At 49.9% G+C, this 23,578-nt stretch overlaps 1 protein-coding gene across 5 annotated transcripts in view; it reads right to left on the bottom strand.

Moving 5' to 3' along the window:
* The window catches only part of LOC149364057 (transducin-like enhancer protein 4), a 57,791-nt gene extending 34,625 nt beyond the window's left edge, over positions 1-23,166 (bottom strand). For 3 of the 5 annotated variants that reach the window (XM_089574048.1, XM_089574050.1, XM_089574051.1), the window contains exon 1: positions 22,727-23,166. In XM_089574048.1, coding sequence (XP_089430174.1) covers positions 22,727-22,747 — 21 coding nt within the window. In that variant the 5' untranslated portion in view covers positions 22,748-23,166. The remainder of the gene's footprint in view (positions 1-22,726) is intronic. The other 2 variants (XM_089574049.1, XM_089574052.1) reach the window with 1 other exon arrangement.
* Positions 23,167-23,578: the final 412 nt, after the last annotated feature.

Genomic DNA, 23,578 nt, shown 5'->3' with positions numbered 1-23,578 from the left:
GCTTCGGCGTTCGACTGCTGATCCCAAGGTCGCCAGTTCGATCCCGGCCACGGCGGTCGTATTTCGATGGAGGCGAAACAGAAAAACGCCCCGTGTGCTGTGCGATGCCAGCGCACGTTAAAGAACCCCAGACGGTCTAAATGGATCGTGGAACCCTGCACTATAAACGGCATCCCTCATAACTCATGTGTCGCTTCGGGACGTTAAACCCTACGACTTACTACAATTACATAGCCACTGACATCCAAGTGACTTATTGTTAACAAAGATATATACCGCGTTATATACCTCCACAATCAGTTCTTTCTTACTTTCATGCTGTCACACGACGTCGCAGGTGCCCATTCTAAAAAAAAATTCAATGCGATTGAAACTATACGCTGCTCCTGCGCTCCCAGCCTTCACAATAAAAAAGAAAGCGTCCATGATTTCCCGCTCTAGTTCGTCCTTCCACGGTCGCTCGATGTCATTCGATCTTTTGAGCCTCATTTTCTCTAAGCAGAAAGCAGAAATGGCACAGGAGAACATTCTAAACATAATGGAGTAAAAAGGGAGCCAGCTGTTCTCTACCGCACTCCCCTTTATAAAATGGTGGCGCTAGGGCACAGCTTAATCCCTTTTAATTCCTATATAGGCTTATTCGTGTTTACAGTGATAGTACAGTCGCTCACGCAGTTCCTCACGAGACCTATCAACGAACTAAACCAAGAAATCGTTGGTACTTCTTTCATTGTGAAGGCTAGCTGGGAATGCAGACATCAAAATTGCGTCAGTACAGCACTGCTGGACAAAGAAATTGATATTTGGAGGAGCGGGGGGAGGGGGGGGGGGGGGGCTGGACACTTTCGGTGTTATGCGACAGCATGAACACAAAAAAAAAAAAGGACTGTGGAGCAAAAATATCGGGAGTCTTCGTTGACAGCAAAATTAGCTGGATGTCAACGCCCGTCCAGTGCTATCTTATTCTTTACATAGCGTCCTTGTTAAACCGGTGAACTGAAAAGACTAGCTATTAATTACACGGGGTTTATTTTAGGCTGCTTTCAGAGAAGACCGCACACAGCGTGCTTCTGCAACTCTGCAAGACATATGTAACTGTCTTCGTGCGATTTCGCCACTTGCCAGCATATATCGGTTTCATGAACTTTCGGAACAAGTGCGAAAAATCAACAAGATGGATGACATGTGATGACTGCATTTCACAAGCGAGCTAAGTTCAACGACGGAGACAACGCCACAGGTTAATACGGCGCCGTTATGGCGAATACACCGTGCATGCAACAGGATGAAACTCCCGCTGACACACACACACATGACACACAGCACAGTTCGAGAGAGCCACAACCTTGTTTTCGAAACGGCGTGCTGCTGTCAAAGTAATTTATCGTTTCTATACAGTTGCGTGTTCTCACGCGAAAGAACATTGCTTAGTTCCTTTGTCCCGTGCCGAGTAAAGGCAGGATCAAGCGACAGAGCGGTGCGTCGCAGTGAAAAATTTCTAACTTCGAACCACGTTGCTCTATATAGCCGCTCGAGCCGTCGCGGCGGCGGCACGCAACAGGTTTTTGCGTCACGGCGGCAGAAATCGCGAGCGTTTTCGCTCGCATGTGAAACACGCTTAAGGAAAAAAAAAAAAAAATGTGGGCTTCGGTGCGCCCCAAGTAGGTTCACAGGAAAATTAAGCCTTTAGACGAAAATTGCTTTTACAGACATGCGGGCCTATAGGCCCATTTCTGCATGCCCATTGCGAATTTATGAAAAATAACGGCCGGAGGGCCTCCTTTGCGGGGCACTGGCCGCTTAGGTCTTGATTTGTATCCTATAAAGTGGGAAAGGGTAATAGGTGAGGACTTGATTCTCAGAAAACGGCTCGTCCTCAGGAGGCCATAGAAATAATACACGAGTCACTGGAAGCTTTGACAGAGGATGGACTGGAGCGATGAGAAGAAATTTAGGAATTGGTTTTGAGGAAATGAGAGGTACAATAACTGTTTCGATTCTCAGTGGACACCTCAGCCGCGTCATGAGGGAAGGAAGGAAGGCGGGAGTGAAGGAAGCAAGGAATAGGTGCCGTAGTGGAGGGCTCCGGAATAATTTTGACCACCTGCAGGGATCTTTAACGTGCACTGGCATCGCACAGCACACGGGCACCTTTTGTGTTTTCGCCTCAATCGGAACGCGGCCGCCACGGTCGGGTGGGTTAAAAACCCGGGTACTCCTGTTCAGAAACCGAGCCGCAGTCATAAATGGCGAGCGAGGAGGACTGCAGGAGAGGGAAGGAACACGCGTAGTACCTGCATGATGAGGCAAGCGGCGTGAAGCTGGGAAGCGCTCAGCGGCCTGTCACTGGAGCGAAGTGAAGACAGGTTGGTTGGTCGATGACGCCACCGCCACAGCCCGCGACAGGTAAATTGGTTTTTGAGGAATGGAAATGGCGCAGTATGCTTCACATATCTCGGCGGACACCTGAACCGCGCCGTAAGGGAAGGGAGGAAGGTGGGAGTGAAAGAAGAAAGAGAGAGGTGCCGTAGTGGAGGTCTCCGGAATAATTTCGACCACCTGGGGATCTTTAACGTGCACTGAAATCGCACAGCACACGAGCGCCTCTTGCGTTCCGCCTCCATCGAAACGCGGCCGCCGCGGTCGAGTTCGAACCCGGGTACTCCGGCTCGTTAGACGAGCGCCTTACCACTGAGCCACCGCGTCAATAACACAATCGGGTCGTTGGCAAACGCTCGGCAAAGACAAACCGTACTGCAGGCGAACGAACAGCTGTGGGACACATCAGCCGCTGGGTTAAGCAGGTACGACGACACCGACCCAGCAGTAACGCGATGAGTAGGGCATATTTTGACGTCGTCTTGAACTGGAAGGTCAAGAGCCATTGTAAGAGGTGATGTTCGTAAAGCCACGTCGTCAAACGTTGCGAGATACGAGAGCCAAAGAGCAGGCAGTTAAAACGGAAGAAGTAGTTATCGATACACCTCCGACAGAGCGGACCGAACATCCTGTTTGTTGAGCCCACATGTAATGATACCGACCTTTGCTGATCCCGCCGCGACAGCAGCAACAGTGCAGAAAGCAGATGTCGAATATCTTGGCGTGCTAATCATATCGGCGAGTTCGCGGCCTCGATAAGCCTCCGCACTTTGTTTATCCAAGATTTCTCCTCGGGGAGCGCCTATACACACAGCTGCGCTATCATGGCAGCCGGCAAACGTTCTGCTCTTGCGAAGCAATAAAAGAGGCCCCGTTCCGCAAATAAAACCAACAATAGCAGCAGCGGCGAAGAAAAGCTACGAGCGGGGATAAATATTAGGAATTACGACCCTACTTTAAAGCTGAGGGCGTTCGCGCCAACGCAATGTACACGTGTCCGAAGGCGCAGGCTATCTTCTCAACACTTGCGCAATAAGCATTCTCGAGATCGGTGCGTGCCCTCATAACATTTACACACTCCGCTGATTTCGTAATGCATGACATGCATTAATTAGTGTTATATTGACACCCTTATTAGTGCTATATTGACTCCCGACCACCCTTTCAACCTCAGCTCTCCCTAACTATGCTCTAACCAGGATTAGTAAAAGATGTGAATTAAGAGGGTTTGCGGAGTAGTGCAATCCCTCCCCTTTTTGAGTACCCCATTTTGAAGGGGTACTAAGGAAAACTGCATCGAATTATTATTCTCGGTAAAAACAGTCTCCGGGTATGCTGACGTTCATCCGGTAGCGAAAGGCGCATTTATGTTTGAGGAAATGAAATTTTAAAATATTCTCACCATGCATTCAATTCAAATTCCTGACGTTCGCAGCGAAAAAAATGACTCCGTGATAACTGTATATTGATGTGAATGGGGCTGCAGCGTAGCCTCTGCAATCCGCGACAAAAGGGGGGCTAACGCACGCATTTTACTTGCAAAATCGGCCGCAGATGGCGACACTTGTATTTCGCTTTGTGGTCGCGTCTAGCTTACAAATGCTCCGGTTTTGGTTCGAGTGGTCTCTGTGATTAGGACGCGGTAAACCTATCGACACTAGCCAACTTCAATGGCAGGATCGCTTCAAGTGTATCAGTTAACTGTAATGAGGAGAGCAAAAAGAGCCGCTATATAGTGGACGGCTCCGGAGTAATTTCAACCACCAGGAGTGTTTTTTTTTTTTTTCACAGAACAGGGACGTCGTTTGCATTTAGCTTATATCAAACGCAGCCGCCGCAGCTGGATTCGATCTCGCGACCTCGCTGAGTATAGTACGAGACGAACACAACTTTCAAAGCGACGGCGACCGCGATGCTCTCGCTCACTCTCCCTCCACATTCAAAGCGCGCGCAATCTGTGCCGAGCGTCGAGGCACTGCATGCGAAGGGCGAGGCCTTACACACACACACACGCACGTACGCAGCTGCGCACACGCAAAGATGCGTCGAGGGCGAAACGGGCATCGCTTTTCATCGAAGCCCAGCTGCAGCGTGCGGTGGCGATGCTGCACATACGGGAAGAAGAAGCCGTCATGCCGGTACACACGGGGAAGAGCAGGCCGGCATTTCACGACACGCAAACGCACGCATAAAGCGCCGCGAACGCACGCAGCGACCTCGAGCGGGCACGAAGCAAAAATAACGAAACATTTACACTAAATATACCAATGACTGACTGCAAGCCGCTTACACAGCTTCATCAAAAACTCGATTCGTTTATCGAAAACTGAAGCCCGATGATGAACAAATGCAGTGTGACGACACCTTGCCTAAGTGTGCGCAACGTTCCCTGTTACCGAGTCTTGTTTGAAGCGATGTTGTTTAACTATATGTACCTACTGTTGCTGGTACACCGGTGCTCCTTCCTTTTCTTTTTACTTTTTTTTTTAGCATCTGTTCTTTCCTTTTCCTACTACATGGCACTTTGCCGCACCAGCCCGTGGTTTTTGTACAGCTTCACGGCGAAGTACTTTGCCTGAAAACTGACGCTACGACGCAGATTGAACCATATAGTGCTGCCATCTGTGAAGCGTATGTCGAAAGATAAACCGGAAAGTTTTGGCACCTGTTCGATGGGTTTGCACAGGATCCACACCACAACGCAGAACCAATGGACGGACACAAAATCCAAAGATTTTTTTTTTTTTCTTGGTGGAACGGGGAGGGGGGTACAGGGAATATGCAAGGTGCAGGTCAAAAATATATTTCCGCTTTAACAACAAAAAATAGACGCTAAAAATTAATCCGGTCGTTTAGGAATCGTGTACATCGGATATCAAACGTTGAAAAGCGACAGGCACAACAACTATACGTACGCACCGTTCGTAAACACCTCTCCCTCTCGGTCTAATTTTTTTTTTTTTTCCAATATGTCACCACTTGTTCTGAAGTGTCCCTCCATTCTGCTCTCTTCATGCAAATGGAGAAAGACGCATCAAGGACAACGCGACTCGAGTCGCCCTTCTCCATGCGTCCTCGTTTTTTTCCGGTACACATGAAATATGCGAACCCGCAACCTTTAAAAAGCGCCTCACACTTGTTCCCACACGTTTCGCTCCAATTCCGCGTACTTATCCTGTACTCAGAGGTTGGACTTTTCTGTTTAAACCGAATTAAAAAAAAAAAAATCGATAAATTTGACACCGATTTTAAACGTTCGAAATTCGGTTTTAACCGGGAAACGTCACTATTCAGGCATTATTGCTTCGCTACCTTACACGTTTCCTGCAAACCGGGACGTTCCGCTGCTCGCCAAACGTCGTCTGCTAGCCTGTTGTGCACTTCAGACAACGTGATGCACCCAGATCAACAGCCGAGAGATAGCATCATGATACACTTATCAGAAATAAAGTTGAATTCGCGTTTTTGTCTGTCGGTTCCATCATTTATATTCCACAATTTTTTTTTAATGGCGATATCATTTTCTTCGACAAGCACAGATGTATATGTACCACGATACCGGCGTTAATTTCTGGTAAATGCACTGGGCGTGACGACAAAATGGCCGAAATATACTCAAGAGAGTTTTGACCACACAGGAATATACCACATTACACTGCAACCTCCCCCCCCCCCCCCACCCACAGAAAAAAAAAAAGTCGGCAATTCGTCCCTACGAATGAATATTCAGATAAAAAAAAAACAGCGAAAACTGAGTACTGAAATAAACGCCAAAGAAAAAAAAAAGCCGAAATCTCAAGAAACAAAAAACCAACGCTCAAACCCCTTTACTGCGCCTATACTCGAAGCAAATCTTTCGTTTGCTTTAACGACTGAATGTACTGAACTAAATAAACCTTGAAGCTGCCGTCTGCATCGCTCTATTACAGGAACATCCACGTACGGTTCTCGGGCGTTATTAAAGACGTTCTCTCTCCCTCTCCCTGCTTTTTTCTCTCCGCCAGGTGCGCGCCCTATTGCCGGAAAAAAAAAAAAAAAGAAAGACTGTCATCCCACGGGCCTGAGCAGAGAGAGAACACTGCGTCGGCCAGCTGAACTGTCAGCACAAGTGACGCCTTCGCGAGGCGCACGAGCGAAGGTCATCCATCACGCCGGCAGCAAATACCGCGCAAGCACCGCGAATTGGAGCTCAAAGGACTCCCCGACAGCGGCCGTTCTACACAGCGAGCTGCAGCTGCGCCGCCGACTTCGTGCGAGCCGAGATGAGAGGTGTTATTTGAGAGCGAGAAAAAAAGAAAACACAAATACGGCACTGAGCGCGAGCGCTCGCAACGGTCCCGATGGCGAGCCTGCACGCTTGTCCAACATAAAATGCCGGCTACACTCTCTAATCGATTGGGGCCGCCAAGCAGCGCACATGTGTCCCGCAGTGACGCGCCATGCGCACGCGGCCATTTCTGGACAGTCGATTTATCATACGTGCACACACAAAAACAAAACGGGAAAACTGCGACCGGTACACGAATTCCATGTTTGCAGCGTCACTACGTGGCAGAGCTGGACGTTCAGTATGGGGGTGATCGTGCCGAAGGTATATATCGCTGGCTGCGTACAATGTGATAGCTTTCAACACCTAACCCTGATGAGTGTGTGCTGCTTATCGAGGGCGAGAACTATCCGCGATGAGCTCATTCTGTAGAACGTTCGCAACGAGTTTGCGCTTTGAGCCAGGTAAGCTCTAAGCGTCGCGTGTACGACAAGCCGCGTATTGGCCGTGGTTGACGGTCCCGACAATCGGTGACGGCCGGTCGCCGTGACCGAGCCGCTGCGAGACCGGACTTCGGTTAGAGCAGAGAGAGAGAAAGGGGGGGGGGGGGGGTATTCGAGTTTCGGAAGTCTCAGCCAGCGCAAAAGACGCAGACGTATAGGAAAGCATGCTAGCAGCACACACGGATGTATTTTCTGCCCTTCTTCTATATGTCTCACTTATATACGCTAGAGGAGGGTGCCCGACCTGAATTCGGTGGTGTTTTGCGCAAAATATTATTCCTAATATAGTGTCTACAATGCATGATTTACCTAATTACCGCAGCCGCAGACTGCCCCCCCCCCCCCAAAAAAAAAAAAAAAAAACACGTGATAAGCCAAGCCATTTTTGTGCAACGGAAAAAACAAAACAAGACAACACGCAAGAAGCTTGGCTGAAACATCTATGAACGCGCCAAAATGTACTTCACTGATAGACAGAGGTGGCCAAGATGAGAGAAAGAGGATAAGCCTTCTGCCTGATGTCCAGGTGGAGTGAGAGGAACTTTTCGGGATAACGGGGGAGGGGGGCTTGCGCAGGGCGGCATAATTTTGGCCGGGTGAAATTTAAGGTCAGCGTTGAAAAGCCAACGAGTAAAACTGCGCAAAGAGAACGGGACGAAAAGCACACATAAGCCCTCAAATGAACCAACTAGCCGGCCACAGCGTCCTACTTCAGCGTTGAAAAAAAGAACGGTTCGTGAAATTTGTGATCCTAACCGGCGGATTAGTCTTGGATGGCAGTACCTCTCTAGCCTGAGATACAAACACACGCCTCAAAAATGGGCAACGGGTACGTTGGATCAAAGCATTTGGGCTACTTTGGTTGCTTTCTTGACAAAGCGCCCATCACGCCAAACTTCATAGGGCTGCAAAGGCTAAATTCTCGTACAGCGGACACACTTTGCCAAAGGATGCTCCTCCCCTCACTGTATCCAGTTGGCCGCAGCTACGTCCTCGCATGACGCTCCAAAACATTTTACTGCTGTCACCGTGACAACCTTAGCTTGTTATCGCGTTTGATCTTAATCCCGGGGGCCCTCGACCGGCAATAAGGATAGAGGCTATAGACTAGACTGCAGCGAATGAGGGGTGATAATAAAACGGCCCCAAGATCAGGCAGCGGCCACAACAATCCAACGACAGGAACGGGCCAACTTTAATAATGCATGAGCTGCAACTTAAAAAGGCCACGCATTAATTAAGACGCGTGGGCGGAAAACAAAATGGATGGTGATGATTAAGGTGGCGACGACAACACGTTGTATAATTTGAGAGACACGGTTTGTTTAAATATTCAGCGCGACAGGCTCCCGGCAAGACGCAAGCTTGCGGCGGAAGTTCGAGGCAGGCGCCTACCCGGCGACCCGTAATAGACGCCTCGCACGGCTCCGCTCGCGAGTTCGCGGCGCATGAAAATTAACAAGCGGCGCGCGCCCTACATAAATTCTCCCCGCCACCACTTGAACGCGCTTGCCGGAATGGCGCCCCCCCCCCCCCCCACCCCCCGAACACGCACCGGAGTGAGTGACAAACACGGAGCGCTCTTTGTCGCTCGGTGGATGCACTAGGCAAACAGAAGCCGCTTGTCCCCAGTGTGCAGTACGACTACAACGCTGTTGCGGGCCTCTAAGGGGCGGCGTCTGAAAGTGCTTCGATTCTGAACACAGGGTCCCTCACAGCGCCTCAACTAATATCTAGTTCCCTTTTATTCTTCTGGATCTTTCTCTTATGTCTGTATACCGACTCTCAGTACAATAAATTCAAATCAACGGGTAAAAAATAAAGACATACCGTGAAGTGAAAGTATTCACCAAGGAGGAATGTAAGTCGAATTAACTTCGTTATAACGAAACGGTTTATAACGAAATAATGGATATAACGAAAGAACGACGATTCCCCTGGGAAGCTCGGTCAACACGGCCTACAACGAAGCTACGGTTATAACGAAATAATCGCCGGGCCTCTTAAACTTTGTTATAACGAGGTGCAAGTGTATTTTTATTATTTGCTACAACCCCAAAGGCCCCATTAAAGGGGTATTAAATGAGGGGGTGGAGTTCAGGGCACATAGTTGATAGGTGTTCTGAATCGTGATGGGTCAGAATGAAGTACGACAGCGTAGGACAAGTCATTCCAGCCCTTTGCAGTGCGGACAAAAAATGATGACAGCCGAGCACACGTCCGGGCAGGGGTAGGGATCTCATAGCTAAGGGCTACGGAAATTTCGACCACCTGGGGTTCTTTAACGTGCACTGACATCGCGCAGCACACGGGCGCCTCTTTCGTTTCGCCTATATCGAAATTCGACCGCCGCGGCCGGGATCGAACCCGCGTCACTAGAGTCAGCAGCCGAGCGCCATAACCACTGAGCCACTGCGGCTGCTATACTAGACGCCGAGGGTGTAGATAAACACATGTAGGTGATGTCTGTGCAACTCCGAGCGCACATAAACATGAAATGTAAAAAAAAAACGCACCCAGGAACCGCGACAAACTTCAAATCGAGCAGATACTCGAACGAGACACCTCGTTTAAAGCGATAGTTTTAAGGCTCCCGTTCAGCGGACAAGGCGGCATCGGTGTTGCGTCGAGAGACCCACGCCATGACATCCTTGCCTATAATACTTGACTATAATACTTGCCTATGATACCTGACTATGATACCTGACTATGATACCTGACTATGATACTTGACTATGATACTTGACTATGATACTTGCCTATAATGCTTGACTATAATGCTTGACTATAATACCTGACTATGATACCTGACTATAATACCTGACTATGATACCTGACTATGACACTTGACTATGATACCTGACTATGATACTTGCCTATGCTTGACTATAATACCTGACTATGATACTTGCCTATGCTTGACTATAATACCTATGATACCTGACTATGATACCTGACTATGATACTTGACTATGATACTTGACTATGATACTTGAATATAATACTTGCATATCATCCTTGCCGCCGACGTGCGGCAGCCACCAGCCATCGTTTGAAGTGAACGGCGATTTTGCCTGGCCTCAGGGATCCGAGTTAAAATATCCACGCGCGCAATTTCCTTTCGATAGCGGACGGAGGGAACAGCTGTATTTCATTCTTGCTTTTTCTTTTTGTGGCATTTATAATATCACGCTTACAAAAAGCTCCGTTTTCCGTTTAAATTGCGTCTATCCACATACAGGCCAACTTCAATTTGCCCCCAGTTTCCCTTTCAGAGAACAAATTCTTACTCAACAGGGAGAGAATCACAGACAGCGATATAATGAAACTGCTATCTGCGTTGAAATCGCGAAACTGCCAGCTGCTCGTATACGTATACGATACACCCCTCGCACGTTATCAGCTGGCCGTCGCAAGCATCGTTCATTGACGAGTATAGCCTCGTCTTCCCACAGAACGGGCGTTTCCCTAATCAAACGAGCCCGAGTATCCAGTCGCGAGCCAGCATACATGGTCTGGTCTGAAAGTAGTAGGACTCATTTTTTTAAACAAAATTTATTCAAGAGAATAGTACAAACGATTACAATTTTTCAAGGTAGCACCCTTCCGCACCTACACGCTGCTGCTAATGAGTTTCACAGTTTTCGTACGCATCCAGGAACGCCTGGACCGGAATGCTGTTCAGCTCCCTCGTCACGGCCTGTTGAACCACCTCTACCGATCCGTGATGTTTCCCCTCGAGCATCGATTTTATTCTCGGGAATAGAAAAAAGCCTGGCGGGGCCAAGTCGAGGCTGTAGGGGAGCTGAGGCAGTGTTGCCGCCTTGTGCTGGGCAAAAAAATCGGGGTCCTCATTCACATGATGAAGAAGATCCTACCGGTTGGCCTTTTCCTCCTCTGGCAACACTCCCGGCACCAACTTCGCGCACGCTTTCCTCATGGATAAGTTTTCTGTCACGATCTCAAAAACTTGGGATTGAGGAATGCTCAAGTCATCAGCAATCATTCTGATACTCATTCTACGATCACTGTTAAGTAAATGTTTCACTCGCTGAACATTTTCGTTGGTCTTGCTGGTCGAAGGGCGTCTGGAGCGGTCGTCTTCCTCCACTCTGTCCTTGCCTTCTCGGAAAAGCTTGTGCCACTCAAAAAACACCTGATCTACCCATGGAAGCGTCACTGTAGGCCTCCTTAATCATGTTGTGTGTCTCTTTGCTCGTTTTACCAAGATCTACTCAAAATTGGATCGCGTATCGGTGATCCAGTAAACGCTCGACGATTGTGCTTGACGAGACGTTTCGACAGGGGTTCACAGTACAAGCGACCTCCTCTCTTCAACGGCCGAGAGCCGACTGCCGATTTTCCCCAGCATTCCCCATATCCCCCTTCAACGATCCTGCACGCGCAGACCACCTCTCGTCCGCCCGTTCGCGCAGGAAAAAACCAGTCCTACTACTTTCAGAACAGACCCTGTATATGCTCGCTTCGCCGCAAGGTAACGAACAAGTCGCAGAGCTGCAGGATACGCCTCCTGCACGCAGGCGCCGAGAGACTGAAACTGTCTTCAAACTGACTGTTCTCAGTAAAAAATGGAATCTCTGGCTCTTTCTGGGAATGTTGAACTTTGTCCGGCAGCAAAAGGCACACCTGTTGCAGATAAAATTGCATTTAACGATTTTCACTTCACTCTATGAAAAACTCCTGACGTCTACACAGAAAGAGACTGGTTGCCATAGTTTTGAGGTCAATGGCATTGTACCGTAGCATCTGAGATCCGGGCTTTAAAAATTGGTGATTACCTGCCAAACCGGTCGCTGGTGGCGACACTTGCATTTGCTTTTTATATATATATATATATATATATATATATATATATATATATATATATATTATAACAGCTCCTTTTTCGGTGAAAATTGTCTCTTGGCTATTAGAACGCGATTCTATATCGACAAAGGCCAACTTAAATTTCTCCTCAGTGAAGTCTCTAAGACGGACTGGAAAAAATAAAATAGCTGTCCTCTGCTTGTCAACTAAGTATAAGGAAAAGAGTTGAAAAGAGACTTAGCTCAAAAGGCAACACCGATGACAGACGATGACAGTATTCCGTTTGACATTCTCCGACTTCACAAAGAGCGGGAGCATTCATGTCTAAAGGGTCACGGACAGATTTTAAACGATCGCGCGACCCAATTAGTAACCGTCTCCGACGCGACAGTTTTCAATTTCTTTCAGTATTAAATTTTTTTTTTATCGCTCTCTCAACCAAAATGTGTTCGCTGATCTATAAGCGCCATCCGTCCACACAGGCATCCACGGAATGTCGCAAGAGCTGCCACACTTGACACCCTGTTCTTTCTGCCTCGCCTTTGTCTGCCGCTATCGCCGATATCGCTGACTCGGGGAGGACATCGAACCGTTCGCGATCTCGTCGCCGACGTTCCACTACGCACGCGATCGCTTGGGCTCGTATCGAGCGAAAGCTCAATTGACGCGCTCTCCACCCCTCCCATTCACCGCCTTTCACCACATGCCAAGCAGGTCAGGGGGGGATTCTCCGAAGTAGGATGGCGAGAAACTGTCGAAAGGTCAAACTAGCCGCCTGCTTGGCTTACTCGAATAGTCCGGAGGGTACTGATGTGACATGGAAAAAAAAAACAGATATAGAATATATTACAGAAGTTTATAGTGTAGCGCGATCCGCAGTCTGCTACCATGGTCAGCCATGCGCATCTCGAGGCATTCTGCGCATGCGCAACCGGCGCCTCGAGGAACCGGTTCGCGGTAGCGGATCGCGCTGTGCTAAATCTCTCTATTGAACGGAAGCCACGAGTGCGGACCCCCGCTGGAGACTAAAGTGACTTAAAGTCACTGGAAAAAGTTTCAGACTACCGCATTCTTTTTCCTTGCGCAACCGGACATGGACGCCGTAGCCCAGTGTTGCCAGAATAGCAAGCACAAACTTTTGAAAGGAATTTGCTAAGAATGACACCTCGACAATCCTTCTGACTAGTCCCCGGTATGCTAAATCTGTCTATTCTCTACAGTCTGCGCGGTCAGCACGGTGTACAAAATATTCACCTCAGCGTCGTTGTGCACGTATGCCTGTCCGGAAAAACTACTCCATCGCAAAAAAGCAAACAAACAAACAATAGACACTGCGTACACTGTCTGTGGACGGCATATATAGACCGGTAATTTTTGTAAGAGTTTTAAAGAAAGCGTATTGCTTCCTGCTACCACATCCGCTGTACTCACGTCGTGGTAAAGCGTTTTCTATCTAAACCTCACGCGTTCAGTCAGGGCAGTCGACCATGCGAAGACTTCAGAGGCGAAATTTCGGCGAAATTTCGTGTTAGCCAAGAGACGTATTCAGTAGTGCCCCCCCCCCCCCCCCCCTCCCGGCACAGAAGACGTCAGGAAACCGGTATATGTCTCCGCTATGCTAAAAATGTAAAAGGCACTGTAACCACAGATCAAAAGAGGGGCAAAAACGATTTTGCGCACAACGTAAATAATTTAACGTATAATATTAGCACCGCCGAAAAAGGAAGCACCGGTGAACTCAGGTCACTCAAAAATTAACAAATGAGTCACGGCGGAAAAGAGAAAATAACACCTCTTTTAAAAAAAAAAAAAAACTCCCAACCTTCATCGAGCACAAAAGAGATAAGGTCAGCGTAAAAAACGTAAAAAGAAAACAAGGAATTACGTTATTTAAATAATGGCTCGCTGGATTTCCGAGAACTAAATACCGAAACGCTATACACACTATACGGCGAACTTGTTCTCAACAAACAAAAAGTATCACCGCCGAGTTAGACGTGCCGGGGGAGTCAATATACTGCGGCAGCAGCAGCAGCAGCTGTTTTACTACGAACTCGGCCATTTTGTGTTGCGTTCAATCGGTGATACCACGCGTCGTTCGCTGTGATCAGCGTTTCAGCGGAACTTATCCCCCTCTTTCCTCCTATTGCACGACATTAAACCCACGTCCCAACGAACGACGATCTGAGCAAAACGCTTCGCAGTTTCCCTTTCCGACTTTTATCATCCGGCAATGACATAAAAATGAAAAGAAAAAAGAAAAATCGCAAACAGGTGACGTCACCTAGGCGGCAGTGGAGCGGGCACGAAGTGTATAAATTTGGAGGCGCGGTAAAAGATTTGCGTCGAGTGAAAATTGAGCAATAGCTAATTTTGAGGTGTCCCTATAGTTACGCCCACGTCGACAGCGACTGCTGTATAGAAAAAGACTAATTTTGACCACGCGACCCTGAAACGTTTCCTGTGGTTGAGAACTCTAACTGGCATACATTAGATGGGACACAGGGGGCGTATTTATTAAGGATTCTTTTTCCTTTCTCTCGTACTACCTCTGTGCCATATAATTTCGATCTCCGGATGGTCCAAACCATTCCGGAGGCCTCCAGTACTGCACCTCTTTCTCTCTTTCTTTTTTCACTCCCACCTTCCTCCCTTCCCTTATGGCGTGATTGACGCGTCCATCGTGAAGTAAGACATCTACTGCGGCGTTTCCTTTACTCAAAAAAAACAACACTCATTATGCGAGTCATCGGCTTTGGTAACGGAGACGGCGACCGACACTGCTCATCCATTCGGCAGTGACGTCACAGGAGCAAAATAAAGGATGGGAAGAAGAAAGCTTACAAAATACGCCTCCACTTCTACGACACCGAGAAGTGCACATTTAGCTAGTGGAGGCCCCCTCGCAATTAAAGCAATGCGGTTCAGGAAGCCACAATGGTTTGCAACGCAGCGCGAGAAAGACAGGGCGGGGTGTGGAAAGGGTATACATAACTAATTTAGAAATACATAGCCGAACTCAAGGGGTGTTGGAAACCGAACATGAGAACTAAGCGGGCGAAAGTTATTACAATCCTGTATAAACTTGTCCGAGTACCCTTGAGCAGTGTTTGCGAGAAATGCAACGCGGTTATCAGCACTAAATTCGGCGCGACCGATCAGATGAAAGGAAGCCGACGAGTCGGCGGCCGGTGAGGACAACTCTGGGCAATTCTTTGCCCTGGGTAAAATTTCCTTGACTCGGCTTTTTGCGGGTCCGCTGACGTTTCATCGGCAGCGAATGAGGCGCATTTATTACCAAGAAATCTGGAGTTGAAAATGGAACACGCTGAGAGCACAGATCGATTTCACCACCACGCTCACTGAGCATGCGCACAGCCTGTGGGGCGGCCGTGATGCCTGCAGGTGTCAGTCGAACCCGGATATATCGAATTCGAAGGGGATCGCGAAATAGTTCGATATATCGATAATTCGATATATAAAAATAAATGGAAATAGAAAAAGCTTTTGTGTAACGTGGAAACAAGAATACACTGCCCCCACGCTTGACGCGTTCTGGCAACGCGTCGAGCTGCCCGCCGGCGTGTTGGCAGCGCAACGCTCGCTACAGGTGTTTCTACGCCTAACCTGCTCCGCATCGAATCTGCAGCGGAACATGGTTTGGAACTAGCCACTGCCTACCAGAAGATGTTTGATCCTGTTGCCGGTAAACTATAAATACAACACTCTCATTGAAGCTAAGGTACAATTGCTTTCAGCAACGACTTCAGCAGCGAAGCATGCCAGGCGAGGAACGCCGCAAGGGCTTAGTTAGGTTGGCTTCACCGCATGACAGCGATGTGGCCTGGAAAATGAATACGAGACCGCAGGTCGCCCTCAAATATTCCTCACGTTCACCTCGCCGCGCGGTTCCACAACGCCAGCACTGCAAGCAGATACCCCATGGCTGCGCAGTCGATCCGTTTCCACGCGCGAAAGAGCCGGTAGGATAAGTACAGTTCGATATATCGAATGTTCCTCTAAACGCGAGTTCGATATACGCGAACAACAGCGCTATACTTTTACATGGGATTTTGGGGATGCCGGACAGTTTGATATAAACAATAACTCGACACATCTGTGTTCGGTATACCCGGAACGGGTCTTAAGCTGGAGGCCGCCTTGAGACAGGTGCCCAGTCCAGCCAAGCCGCATCGTGGCATGGAACAGAGGGTTTATTCCCTTCGGTGCTTCTGGCGCACTGAAGTGGGGTGCATTTTGTAAGTCTGTGAGTTTTGAAATGAGCGCTATCAAGGTATAGGCACTTCTTTTTGGCAATAAAAGAGAGTCTTTTCCACAGGGTATACATAAATCATCTAACTAAAATTTTAAATCCAATGGGATATGTATGCACAATTCTAGGCGGACACAACTCCAGAACAAAGCGGCACTTGACCCTCAAAGGAGGCCCTCCAGTCAATGGCCTTAATCCCAGTGCACCTGTCAGCCCCCTGTGATATGCGATGCCAGCAGGTGCAAAGGGGATTAACCCGCAGCGCACTGAAAATCGGTCGACGCCATTGACTGGAGGGCATCCTTTGAGGGGCATCTGCCGTTTCGTTCTTGAATTGTATCCGGCTACAAATAAAACTTCGGTCCGGAAACAAATCGTGTAGTGCAACACTGAAGAGTGGCCACGTGGCTACTACGCTTTTCCTATATGTTCCATTCGGGGAATTTTTCCTTCTTTAGGGAATCTGAAGAGTAAAATTTGGCGAAAAGGAAATATTTCACAACAGAGCTGCGGGAAATTTTAAGAACCGAAATTGTATCACTTTTTTTCGAATTCTCGGAATTTCCAAGCTGCTGCAAGAAAAAAAAGAGAGCCTGAAACATGGACCGTCTAATTTAGAAAACTTTCGGTTATGGCGCTGAACATCATTGTTTCCTGACTTCATCAACTTCTCTTCAAAGCATGGTTGCTGTACAGCGCCGTCAAGATGCACTCTCCTCTAAGTGGTGGCGCTGTGAAACGTTCAGTGAAACCTGTCTATTTAAAACGCTATAAGTGGATAGCGCGGCGTGGTCTAGCAACATAGTTCCGCAAACAGAAAAGTACTTAACGCCTCTGGAGTTTTCTAGCGTTGCGGAGGCGATACCAGTACTTGTTTTTTAACGCGACAGCACTCGCAGCCCCTTGGGGCCAAATTGTGTCGTCGTTCATAAAGATATCCACAGCCTGATGGAAAGTGACGTCACCAGACGGAAGCACTCCCATTGGTTAGAGAAAGTGACGTCAACAGACGGGAGCATTCCCATTGGTTGGAGGAAAGTGACGTCACCACGCGGAAGGATTCCCATTGGTTGGAGGAAAGTGGCGTCACCAGACGGGAGCATTCCCATCGGCTGCAGGAAAGTGACGTCACTAGACGGAAGCATTCCCATTGGCTGGAGGGAAGTGATGCGACTTCCGGCAATAGCATCAACATCTACTACACTATCGCACGTTCAACACATAACAGAATTAAGTGTCCCTGTGATTCTTTTTTTAGTTTTTCTAGCTTACAAAGGCTTTGTATTCTGTAAAAGTATATTTCTTTGTCACCTAAACGCGGCAATCGATCGACACAGGCCAACTTCAGCATGCCCCCAGTGTCCCTTTAGCGCTCTTGACGCCTTCATACAGCGAAGAGCAAAGTTCCAAATGCAGCCGCGCTGACGTGCCGATGTGTGGACGTATGCGGGCGACGACGTGGAAGAAGACTTCGAAGAAAGCACACGCAACGAGGGGAAATTGATTCGGCCGAGAAAACACGCGAGGCGCAGAGACGCCTTTGCAACGGTTGGGAAAGCGCGCCACGGTTGGAAAAGCTCGGAGCGACAAGCGCGTCCCTCCCACAGCGCTCCAATGAATAGCACGTGGGCTTCCAGTGAGGCAGGCCAGGCCTTCAGGGCCATTTAGAGGCGGCCGCCGGAAACTGGTTATCGCTTTATACAGTGTCTGCTGACATGGTGTTACGCCAGGCCCTCCTTCCTCCCTCCCTACAACTCTCGCTCTCTTTTTCCTTCTTCGCAGGGACTAAATGAACTTTTATCGTCTCATCATCAGCCGGATTATAAACTCACAGCGGGGAAAAATGGTTCTCCCAATTAAGTCCAATTAGCCCCGACCTGCGACGACCGTGGCCACCCTATTACAGAAAGTCTCCTAACCTAATTTATCCAGGTATACCCGCGCTGTATTCCACCCCAGGCTGTGCCCTTTCAACTGGTTCCACCCACTCTGCTACCCTAAACAACAGGCGACTGTATATCTGTCCATTTTCCTCGTCTTAGCGTCAGCTATCATTAACTCGCGTTTGCTCTCCAATTTACACTGCCCGTTTTCCGTCTCTTAACGATAAAAATACAATTTTTGCCATTCCACAGCCCGCTAGCTGTTCTATCAGTAATCCGGTTTCGAGCTTGGAACTGATTTCCACGACTCCTTAAATGCATCGGGACGGGTAGCGGTGAACATCCAACTCTGAAAGGGCACGGGTCATACTAAACGCAACGGCATTCATGGGTGGGCCAAGGCAAGGACGCTTTATATATGGGGCCCACTTGAGGCTGAGCAACACAGTAAGCGGGGCAGCTGTCGTCAGAGCAATGGGCGGGAGGGACGTTCGAAGAAACCGTCCAAGCGGGGAGCGAAAAAAACAGCTGCGCGAGGCTGGAAACTCCTTTGCGTCACTGCGGGACCAACGACAAGAACCGAAACGTGAAAACATGCGGCAATGCCAGGGTGTCAACGCCCGAAAAGCTCAACGCAACCTTAACGTAAGAAGCCGATGGTTCCGCCAAGACAAACACGAACAGGCGGCGGCGTACCTCGCTGAAGCGTGGCGCAAACGCACTATACGCAAATACATGCGCCTGATCGACAGTGCGGCCCCTGTGGAGTGAGACAATCTCACTGCTGTAATTTGCAGCTGTGCAGCTATTTTTTATATCCTAAAGTACAGTACATTAATTAAGTTTCGCGCTGTAATAATCAGCTCAGTAGTTAAACCTTATAAGATACAGTAATGTTCAAGGAGATTATTTCTAAGCTCGTTGTTTGTTGGCTTTTTTCTTGCTTTTTCTGAACCGTCCACAATTATTTCTCGTTTGCTGAGGGCGCGCAAAGAAAAGTTTTACTTCATAAGGCATCTCGAAAGAGCACGTGAGAAAAAAAAAATACTTATTTGATATCATGGACACATTTCAAGGCATTCGAATTCATGCAAATTCGAATTCAAGGCAAATTAAGTAATTTCGCCCTGCCAAGAAAAAGCAGCCATGCCGCCATCGATAGGGGGCATCAGTAGCCTGTATTGTACTTTGGCTCTATGCACCGAGCGTCTCATCATATAAAATACTGCTTCAAGAACTAAACGTGAACCCTTTGATACGCATACAGGTCCTTCCAATACGAAAAAGAAATCAGTTCGCACAAAAAAGTCGAACGTTTTGGTTATTTCACTATTAAAGTTGACAATATAACTGTTGGATATTATACTGCAGGAAGAAAACAACTAGTTCGGAAACAGGAAAAAGTGTGCCTGTTACGTACAATTATGGAATAATCATTAATTGAATGTTCGAACTTTGCTCGAGGGATTGTTACGTACAATTATGGAATAATCATTAATTGAATGCTGAAACTTTGCTCGACGGACGGCCACTGAAAATTTTTCTTTTCCTTTGTATGAGTCATGCCGTTTTTTTTCTTCGTCTAGTTTTTCGACGCAATGCATGTTTTGTGCCTATAACTGGTTACAACGGCCGGTTAACCAGTGGTAAAACGGTTCAGCCTTAAACCCCCCTATCTTCTTTAGGAAGACATACAAAGAAACACGGGCGGACAAGACGAGCGAAAGGGTTTTCGAAAGAGGCCCGCATCATGCTGGTCGGTCGCCGCCGAAACCCCCCCGGAAAACCTTTTAATCATTCAACGAAATCTCGGCACATGTGGGCGGTCCCGGATTTCGTATTCCACCGGAATGCAGGCCGCGTCGCACCGCACGACGCGGCATCGAACGCGGCATCGCGTTGCCACCGCTGTCTCCTCACTAAGAAGGAAGGAAAGGGGAAAAAGGCGGCCGGGAGAGGAGCCCGTCGAATAACAGGCGCGAGACGCAAATAGTCGATTGCGCTCTGCGGAAGCAGGTGGAGGGGGGGAACGTGTGGGTGCGGGGGGGGGGGGGGGGGGGGGGGGGGGGATCCGAGGCAATCGATTCAACGCCGCAGCGGAGTCCTCTTCTCGCTACCGAGACCCTCCCCCACCTTCCCCCCGCCAGCGCGTTCGAAATGAGCCGGCGACAAGATGAAGAAACGCCCGGCCGCCGCTGTGGATCGGTGCTGAGCCCGGGAGGGAAATTTGCATTCCGCGCAAGTGCCGCCTTGGCACGGCGCCGGCGGTCGGTGCAAGATGCCTCCACGCCGCAAATAAAGAAACATCAAAACGGAGGGGAGGGGGTGAACAGGGGCAGAGTGAATATGACCACACGCACAACACTGACCCCCCCCCCCCCCCTTCCTTTTTTTTTTGTTGGGCGTTATGCTATCTCTTCTGCATTGTGAGAGAAAGACGCCATAAAGCGTAAACCGCAACGGTGCGGGCTGTTGTCGCGTCTCCTCCACCTAGCAGGTAATTAAGTCGCCCTTAATTACACATAAGTGCGATTATGCATGACTACTGCCCATTCACGTTCCAAGAGTGACTGCCGCGGGCTCTCCTGACTTGAATCAAAATTGGCGCGGAAAACATTTTCTGTGTTCCTTCGTCGCTACCTGTGCGCTCAGCTCTTAACACCGACTCGAAGAACTAAGTGTAACGGACTGATATGGCAAATGGCCAGCTGAATCTAGAAGCGGAATTTGTAACTATTTACTGAAAACGAAACATTCCATTATTGAAAATAAGCGAAATTTTGGACAGAAAAGAAATCATTTGGATGCAGCCCGCAATATGCTTCTGCACTGATTGAGGAGCTCACCTTATGTACAAGACATGAGCAACAGCTTGAATACCACGGACTCAAAAATAATCTACTAAAGGTCTCTGAGGTTGTGAAACTAAATATGTTTGCTAGACCGCATCATAGGCTTCGCGAGTCATCGCCCGTGAAACCGACGATGCGAGTATTCTGTAGGGATTGTGTTCAAAATTGGTTAAAGTCCTGTGAAACCTCCAACGCGCATGTCGGACAAGACAGCTAACGCCTGCCTGTTAGTCAAAATCAACCGCAAATGCAAAACACACACAGCCACCTGTGCTCGTGTCTAGAAGGCATCAGAGTACAGCCGGACGCCACATCCGCCCTAAAAAGCCGATAAATAATGGCTTCCGCCGCGTAAAAACGATTAAAAGTGGAGAGAAACGACCCAGTCACGGCTATGTAGAAACGACGTACATCATAAAGAGCTCAAAAGCAACATCCTCGTCTTCTGTGCTGAGCTGTTAAAACTTGCCTCAGCGATACAACACCACTGTGACGGCCATAGCATGAACACTGTCCACCGGTTTAACCGCTCACAGCGATGCAGTTACAGATCGCAGAAAATGCCCAGCTTCGACACTCCAACACTCCCCTCCCCCTTTCGAGTAGCGCGGGCGAGCGGCGCGTGAGAAACTAAAGGTGAGAACGTGAGGGGAAGCGCATCCGCCATGCGGCGGCTCCGATGAGTCCACACACAACACAACTACGACCGGCCAAGTATGTAGTACCGAGGCGCCGAGGGGGTGCATGAGCAGACTCGGTTTCCCGGGCGAGGCGTTCCCCCCCGCCGCAGCCGAGCAGTGACGGAAGGGCGCGAGAGGTGGCGCCACGCTCGAAACCGACGGGGCGAGTCGGCTGCTGCCGCCTCACCGCACGCGGCGGCAACGGCAGCGCGGCTCATCGGAGCGTGACTAATGTCCGCCTCGGGGGTAGGCAGCAGCGCGTCTCGGTGGACAGCCAGCTGAACCCCCGCGCCAGAAAAACAATAAACACACCGCCGCTCTCGCTGGTCTGCTGCGGCGCTGTTATTTGAAATGCGGCAACACGCAAGCGCCGCTCCTGGCGACGACGATCAGGGAAGTCGACTAGGGCCGTCAAAAGCTTAGCCAAGTGTGTGCGCGCGCGCGCACTCAATTATGGGCTACCAAGTAGAGCTCGCTGTAAAGCGCGTAGCGTCACCTCCTGTTTGAGGGCGCCTTCTTCGTCGAACTGTGCAATACCGCATCGGCGGAAGCCCGACAAAGCAATGGGCTATAGGTTTGAGTGAACTCTTGGCCTGCGCTTCTTTAGAACACACACTCACATGGTTGAGGTATTCGCTTACCACTTCAGTTATTTTTCAGTCGGTAAGGTTTAGACAGATCATACACAAGGGGCCCCCATCGGGCGGCGCATACGGTTCAACTGCGCTACACTTTGGCGCGCATCGATCAAGTCACCACGTTCGTCATTGCGAGCAATGATTCCAGTCGCGGAGGTGTCGATCGCCGCATAAGTTCGCGGCGTGGGCGAGGTTCGCATACGTTACGAGGGCGTGGTGGCGACCCTTGCAAAGCCTTTTCGGCGATTCACCGATTGACGGCGGCGGCGGCGCCGTACCGAAGGCGCCGGAAGAGCGGGCATTATAGCAGCCAGCTCGCCTTGCCGGCGGCGGCTTTCACGAGCGGGGGGAGCGGGCAAGACTCTCGGGGGAGGGCGTTTTTAATGAGCGCCGCCGCTAAGAAGAGCAATTTGCGGCCACTCACCGGATGCCTATTGGGGAACATTGCGGATCGATGCAGCCGCCAGAGACGGCCGTCGGGGGGCGCCGCCTTCAGCTGGCTGCTGTCCACGCCGGCGCGGAAGACGCACCGGGCTCTCAGGCGCCCGCCATGGAGTCAAAATCCCGCACAATCCGAGGTATCCGGCCTCCTCGCGTGCCCCACACAACGCGAAACCCAGGTGCGGCGTGTCCCCAAACACAACACAAGGCCGAGACGCTGCGAGCAATGGCGGCGAGCAACGACAGCGGCCGAGCAGGCGCCTCGGCGGTCGACGAAAGAGCGCGCTGTTTCCTCGGTGGGCCGCGGTGTGGCGCAGCGGCGCAACAATCCACAAGCAGAGAGGCGCGATGGGGAGGAGGGTGTGACACCCTCCCGGCGGGGCTCAACCCGACGACCACCGGCAAATCGGAACACCAAATATGGCTCACAGTATGATTGCCCTTATCAACAAACATGACCGGTCGCCAGCGCCACTTTCTCCCCTGGCGGCTGCCGGTTGCCGCGGGGCGGGACGCCGCGAGCACGTGGGGCGCCCGCCTCCAGGCACCGCTCGCCAATGACTGCGCCGCTCGGCGCCTCCGCTGACAGCCGCGCGTCAGGAGCGCGTGACCGGCGCGCGGCGCCCTGATCTGTAAATACAACCGCGAGAGATAACCGGCCCGAGCAGTTTTCCCCGCTGCAAGATTTCCGGCCCTTCGAACTTGGTCGTCTTTCGCTCCCGTCGGCCTCAAAAGAAGAAGCGCCGCCGACCGCGCGCCCGTTCTCCACTATAAACAAGAACGCGCCCTCTCGCCCGGGCGTCGCGCCTCTTCCCCACATCCGCGCTCCGGCGCG

Source organism: Amblyomma mixtum, chromosome 2, assembly GCF_055824585.1.
Source record: "Amblyomma mixtum isolate Tamu chromosome 2, ASM5582458v1, whole genome shotgun sequence".
Lineage (NCBI taxonomy): Eukaryota > Metazoa > Arthropoda > Arachnida > Ixodida > Ixodidae > Amblyomma > Amblyomma mixtum.
This window is presented reverse-complemented; position numbering and strand designations above follow the sequence as displayed.